The sequence below is a fragment of the Rosa chinensis genome, chromosome 3, assembly GCF_002994745.2.
Source record: "Rosa chinensis cultivar Old Blush chromosome 3, RchiOBHm-V2, whole genome shotgun sequence".
Taxonomy (NCBI): domain Eukaryota; kingdom Viridiplantae; phylum Streptophyta; class Magnoliopsida; order Rosales; family Rosaceae; genus Rosa; species Rosa chinensis.
Window position 1 is genome coordinate 48,801,413 of NC_037090.1, and position 6,986 is coordinate 48,808,398.

General features: G+C 35.9%; 1 protein-coding gene across 1 annotated transcript; it reads right to left on the reverse strand.

Moving 5' to 3' along the window:
• Positions 1-803: 803 nt before the first annotated feature.
• LOC112191470 lies at positions 804-4,892 on the reverse strand. The gene is made up of 7 exons (XM_024330820.2): positions 4,581-4,892; positions 4,391-4,510; positions 4,102-4,304; positions 3,742-3,885; positions 2,896-3,113; positions 1,889-2,147; positions 804-1,736 (listed from the first exon to the last, which is right to left on the reverse strand). The coding sequence occupies exons 1-7, from the start codon at positions 4,657-4,659 to the stop codon at positions 1,608-1,610; spliced, it is 1,152 nt and encodes a 383-aa protein (XP_024186588.1). The 5' UTR covers positions 4,660-4,892; the 3' UTR covers positions 804-1,607.
• Positions 4,893-6,986: the final 2,094 nt, after the last annotated feature.

Sequence of the window (6,986 nt, forward strand, 5' to 3'; positions counted from 1 at the left end):
CATGTATGTGTTGTAGGATTTAACAAAACTTCCAGCCAAAGAAAACTCAAGAAGAAGAAGCACAATTAGCTAAGCATTTGCTGGAAATTTTGGTACTTTTGCAAAATGTAATGGCAGCAAGTCAAGGAAGCTATAAGTACAAATCATGAACAAGAAATTGATGTAATGTGGCTTACGGAAACATGTATTAATGTAGATATAGTACTTTGTGGCTATCTATGTACCCTTCTTGAAACCATGAACAATCTGTACTATCTCTTTTCTTTTTGACAATGATTGTATACAAGTTAATATTTGGTTTTCTTTGTAAGAAGTACTTGTGTTCTACTCTAGTACTTTGTTAACAAAAGTAAGTTGGTTTTTGAGTTATAAAAACAAAAACCAAAATCAACAGGGATTAAGCAATTCATCATTCATGACCCCATACACAAAGCTAGACCCCTCTATATTTCGCCCTTCTTTTACCAAAACAAATAAGTATACAGCTATAACATAGTTTAGAAGTAGAGTAAACTAGATTTATTAACTTAAACCAAGTTTAAGTCTTCACAGTTATCCCAATCCTGTTGAAACAATTATTGCGAACCATAACTTGATCAACAAGTATTTAAGCCAGAGAGTTCGAGTATATTGTCGAGTGGCTTCCAGGGACATTTCCTTGAATTGAACAATTACGGAAGTGTGATTGATTCATTGTTGTATACATGATAGTATCTCCGTAGTTATACAAAGAACTCAATTGATACACGATATGGCTCTTGGGAAAATTTTAGAGTTCTTGTTCATGAACAGAAGATATCCAATGATGCTTTAAAAAAATTTATACTACCCATTGGAAGCTTTATAACATTTAACTCATAATAAGCATTGACACGTTTAAGCTTCTATAGTTTGTGCCGTTTTTCGGGCAGACAACTACGGGTGATGAGCATTGGCAATTTTATCCCAACAAGCATTCGAGAATAAGAAATTAACTTTCCAAATGGCCCTAGCCATTCTCAACAAAATGTGTCGTGCACATAAGAAATTCCAAATGGTGTCTACTTTAACCTTGCACTAAAACTTATGGCACCATACTTCAGATTTCATGGTATACCATGAAAGTCAACAGTCCTAAAATTTAAGCATTTACCCTTGTTTTAGTTGTTATCTAAACTAATATCAAATTTTCTTCAAGGGAGGAAAGGAGGGAGATGGGAAGAGAGGTTTGAATAAAACACTCATTCTATAATTATACTTTTCTTCTCAAAAAAAAAAAAAAAATCTATAATTGTACTTCAGAGGTTTGAATCATTCGACATCTACTTGCACTACCAATACAGAAAAATATCAAGAAATTCCAAAAAAAAGAAGAAGAAAGGGCTAGTGCAAGGTTAAAGTAGACACCAGTAACCATGCATTTTCTCTATCAAATCCATCCACCACACATGAAATAGCATTTGATGCAGCCACCATTACCTTGCTGACGAGAAAGTAGTTACCTTGTGCTGCCATTTGTTGTGAGCGGTAAAGAGCATACTTCCTTTCTTCAAATTAGATCAGCAGGTAGTTCAATGGAATTTGTTGTAGGTACCACTCATAAACTATGTTAAACAAAATCGAGTTGGTTAAAAATCGTACTTCGTTCTCCCACTCTTCAATATCAGACACAACATATCTGAAATGTCAGAAGATGCACTGAAGAAGTTCCATGATTCGAGCATTAGTCGTTTCCTTGATCCTTTGAAATGAATGACCTATACCAAGTATATGATATAAGACTTGGAAATTTACATAACAAGCACCATTAAGCATCAAACTTGCTTCTACTTTCAATTCCTCAGTAAAACTACAGGAAATCATCTGAAATGAAAATCCAGGTTTCGTGCGTAGGAGAATAGCAGTATACCTTAACATCCAAGGGCATGCCATGAAATTGACCTGCACCCTCTGGTGGTGTCCAATTGTATACAGCACAGGGTAAAAATAACACTGCAGCACCGCCGATATCTTCTATGAAAGCTTGGGCTTTAGTGAATTTCTTTGGATCAAAAGATGGGTGTGACTTGACCACCCAGGCAAGGGCCAACTGATCCCCAAGCATCCGTGAAGCTTTCATGTACCTTGACCTGTAAACTTTCAGTACTTCTTGTAGAAAAGTCTTTGCCCTGCATTGTTCCAGTAAGTGAGATGTGGAAGATGATCCAAAACAGGGTTGGAACCCAGTGTAAACCAAAGGGGGCCATAGCCCCAGAACGTTTTGCCGGAAAAACAAAAAAGCTATATATACAAAGTATTGGAGTAGCTTCACTTTGGGAGTCCTAAACTTTGACAAAACCAAGCAATCTGTATACTTATATACTAGCCTCGTAACACACACTCCATCTGTGTCAGCTGGCCTTTTTTTTAGGAATTAGTGAAAAAAAGAAAAGAAAAGTAATGTATAGCGGGTAGTTATTTCCAGTTTTATGGCTAATATCAATTTTGCCTTTTTATGATAAATTGTGCTTTTCTTGCAAATTAATAAACCAAGGGTACAACAGGATTTTCATAAATTTAATCATTTGAAAAGGCTATTGGCTTAATATATGAGATATATACACACATTTTTTTTTTCTCTGAGGAGAAACAAACATAGAAACTAATATCATTCTATAACTGCAAGAAACTTGTCAATACCAAAAACTAGACATACCGTCTTAAACGGTACATATTGACTAGATAGATGACAAAAACAAAACAAAAAACATCTTGAACTTGACTCCACAATTTATTTTTTCTTTGTATATATATTTTTTTTTCATCTTACCTTTACTATCGGATATCAGATAAACTTTCTCTGTATCTGTTCTGTTGCAACTTGCAACCCAGCCGAGCATACATGAAAAAGAAAACCAGATAATGTGACAGACGCACCTTAAAATGCCAGCAGGAGTACCCCTGACTGCTATAAATCCTGAATTCAGAGGTTGTTCTTTGTTGTTCCGGAAGGTCAGCGCCAGATGAAAATTTGGATAATCATGAAATATATGTCCTAGATCATCAACCACAGCTATATCTGAGTCGGTGAAGATGTAATGATGAATATGACCTTGGTTCTGAGAAACCTCCTCCATCCTTGTTTCTAGGAAGGCCTGAATTACAGCAAATTTGATGCAGCCATTAAGTTAGAGCATTGATAGAAAGTATATTAGATGATGATAAATACACAATTTCAGGCTTGGGTACACTTATATCCCTAACTATAAAGTATTAGTCTGTTCTCTCATAATCTAGATAAACAGAATATATAGCAATATAAATGAGGACACAAGGGGGTTGTGGTTAACATTTTAGAAACCCAAAAATGCAGAAAAGGTTACAACAGAACAAATGCATCAAAAGTGATATATGGATAAAGAAAGCTGCAAGCTGCAGAAATTTCTTATACAAGAAAGGAGGCCATTACCACATGTCAAGAGGTATTACATATTGATGTCAAAATAACCAAATAAAAGACGGATGAAAGGCCCCAGGTAAGGATGGCCAAACACAAGCATCAGTCAGCCACAGGAAAATCAGTCAAAAGAAAAACCTCAAGCAAGTTTAGGAATTGGTGAACTGAAACAAATGAAATAAGCGATATAAGAGAACGACATCAACGAAGCTCAGGAGCTGGTTAATTCAAACGTATGAATTGAACTATGTCCTGAGAAGCATAGCTAAAGATGAATAACATGTTTTTTTTTTTTTTAAGTTATAATTTAAATACTTTGCTCTTACAATGTAAGACCTGATTCTTTGAAGCATCAACTTGTCTCGCGAATATTCACCTTGAATTGGATAAATGGTGACCCCATTTCTGTGCATTGAAAGATCAGATGCTGGGTCAGTTAAAATCACTACATCGCTCCGGGGCATTGCCACCTGCAAGTACGAAAGAAGTACACACATGAATTTGGAAAATTCACATTGCAGGCTCAGCATTGAACAAGATACAAGAATAAAAAACATATATATATATATATTGATTTCCTTCTGACAAAGTATCGATATCATATAGAATTCATATTCCAAAGTCTAAAGATAGCAAGAAGAGATACATAGTAAGCAAAGGCGGTTAGACACGATAAGAAATGTTACCTGGATGAAGTTAACAAAAATATTGAGAATGGCCATAGACCTCTCCAATTTAGTGTAAGAAGCATTGCCAACTGTAACCAAGTTTGATAACTGATAATCGGGACGGATGGAATTATATAGGGTAAAGACGGTGACAAAGTGAATGTTATCAAGTGCAGGGGCAGTGGCAGAGGAGAAATGGGTTTTGTTAAGAGCTTTGATTCCTGTAGATATGAGAGATGTAAGTAGGGAGAGACAAGAGGCAAGTGAGAATTTGGAAGTGAAATGAAGCATGGAAGCTTGAAGCTACCTTGGGGTTGGCATTGGAGACGATTGGTCAAGCCTTGGCCGGCAGCAGGTCCGAGAACCAAGTGGTTGAATTTGCTTTGTTTGTTGGGCACAGGTCGTGGGTTGTAATGCAATTGATCAACTGAAAACAAAAAGAAAAGATGAACAGACAGAGAGAGCAAGAAAGAGAGCAAGAAAGAATGGGGGATTACCGGAGAAGAAGTGAGCAAGAAAGAAAAGAAGAGGGACGAGGATGAGGAAGCGACGCCATCCACTTATGGTCCTCATCATATCAAATCAAGTCTTAGCCTCTTCCTTTATCGATCGATTGATTCACGAATCCCTCATCAGATCTTCACTCTACTCGCCTCTGCGCCCAGCATAGGTTACCTTTTTTTTTAAACAATTTTTTAATTTTCTTCGGAATAAATCGCACACACCTTATTTCTCTCTCTATTCTCCTTCTCAAAAAACCTGTTATATATTTGATTCCCTTTTAATATAACTACGAAAAATACAAAGAGAAAAAAGCTTTGTCCACCAACAACTATTTATACCATTTGGAGTGAAGAAACAATTGAATACTCATAAATGAAGAACAAGCCTCTGATGGTTACTCTTATGGCCATTATAAACTAGAAAATATCCACACACCCGGTGGGTGTGAGAGTAGTGGAGAGTTATAATTCTGACAGTGGAGAGTATGAAACAGTTATTTTCTTTTATTTTATTTATTTTATTGTTTTATTTTGCTTTTTATATTTTTATCCCTGATGTTAAAATGTAATCCATGATATTTTAATATTTGAGGGTTATACAGGTAAAAAAAATCAGTTGTATTGTGCCGATTTACATAAATCTTAGGGGAAAAGACTCATAAAGGTAGTCATTTTTAGGGTAGTGCCTAATGTATGCTATGCTGACCTTTAGGTTTCAAATTTGCTTTTTCTTAAGAAAATTTCTTCAAACTTCTTAAAAACACAAAAATAGCCTTCAACATGCCCAAGTTTTTCACCTAACGGCTCCTTGCCTAACGATTACTTTAGCAGGCGGAATCACTGCTGTTTGTTTCTATCTTAAGCAGAGGAAAATCTTTCCAAAAAAAACATTCAAACTCGAAGATAGTACAAGATTAAGGCTGAACGTAGATAACAACAATAATAACATAAAAACTGGAATATTGAAATAAGGACGAAGTGGGTGAGCAATCTGAAATTATTTATTTAAACATAATTACAAGCTAAAAATTCAGAGCCTCATTCTTAGGTAAACAGCTTAAAAGTTGTTTAGCTATCCATGAGAATGATTACAGACACTTACTTGTAATGAAAGCACACCGGCCACTCCACACTAGATAGGAAAGAAACAACACGCTGCTACTCTATTATGGCTTTCTTACTTCTTGAGAGAAGACCCTTCTGCTTAATTTTCTGATGCCTTACAAACTGAAACTAAAGCTCCTTATATAGGGAGTGGAACTCAAACTGGAATTCAAAACATAAAAATGTACAAAACAACTCCATTATTCTCTGCTCTCGTGAGTGCTCCTGCTGATTGAGGTCGAATGACGAAAAGCAGATTCCTTTAGGTGAAATGTTTTTCACCTTCTTCTTTTTGAAAAGCAAAAAACATCTTTAGAAAAAGCTTTCGGTATTTTCTACACCGGCTACTTCACATGTTTTCATCTGTTTCTGAATTGTTGCCCAGGACAAAAGAGTTGCTTTCCATCCTGACTTTTGTTCTGCTTTCTTCTATGTCTATATCTTCATACATCTTATAGTGGTTGTCATTTTCAATCTTTTCGATCCACTGAAAGCAGGCTAACGTGGAATCTATTTCCTGTCTCTTATGAGAAAGAAAAAGGTCAGTACTAATAGCCTCAGAATGGTCATATGCAGTAACAATAATTTTTTCTCCTGCTGCCAGGAATGTATTTTCTGTATCTTCTTCGATGATCTTCTTGATATATTCTAGAGACATGGCTTTTATTCAGGGAATATTGGAATTTGGTTGTCCATTATATCCAACACATGCAGGGGAAGATATTTCCGTTACATGATTCTCACATAATGGTATGGAGAAATATAGTCAACCTCACCATTTTTCTTCTAAATCCACTCTGGCGGAGTAGATCTGAACTTCAATATGAGAATGCAGTCATTTTTTCTAACATTCTTGACCGTGTTGACAATGATGGGGGGTAGTCCCTTGAGATCATCATTTGTTTTGGTCCAAAAATTATGGACAAAATCATTTTCAACAAGCCAGAGCTTGTGTTCTTGGGTATGTTCACTCTAAACATTGACCACATATCTTCCAACATAAGGTCCAGGGACAATGAAAAGGGTTAGAGGCAGACATGAGTCAGAATTTTGACTTCTAATAAGATTATGAAAGTCGAACCATTCTAATTCTTTTAGTGCTAAGAATGGAATTCTAGCACTTTCAGGATCTTCAAGATACTGAATATTCTCATTCTGGACAGCACTCTGCTGTGTCATATTTTTTCATGAACTTCTTCAAACTGTGGCCTGGCATTTTCATGGAGTTCTTCAGCTAGGGAAAACAAAGCTGGGAACATGAGTCTACTGTTTCTTTCCTAAAAAGCATATAAAAGG

What these genes read in the sequence shown, in the direction of transcription:
- LOC112191470 (XM_024330820.2), bottom strand. Translation starts at nt 4,659, where the DNA reads ATGATGAGGACCATAAGTGGATGGCGTCGCTTCCTCATCCTCGTCCCT. An exon ending in ACTCCTGCTGGCATTTTAAG is followed by an intron (nt 2,148 to 2,895) that starts GTGCGTCTGTCA and finishes GGAACAATGCAG; the next exon opens with GGCAAAGACTTTTCTACAAG. An exon ending in GCATGCCCTTGGATGTTAAG is followed by an intron (nt 1,737 to 1,888) that starts GTATACTGCTAT and finishes TACTTGGTATAG; the next exon opens with GTCATTCATTTCAAAGGATC.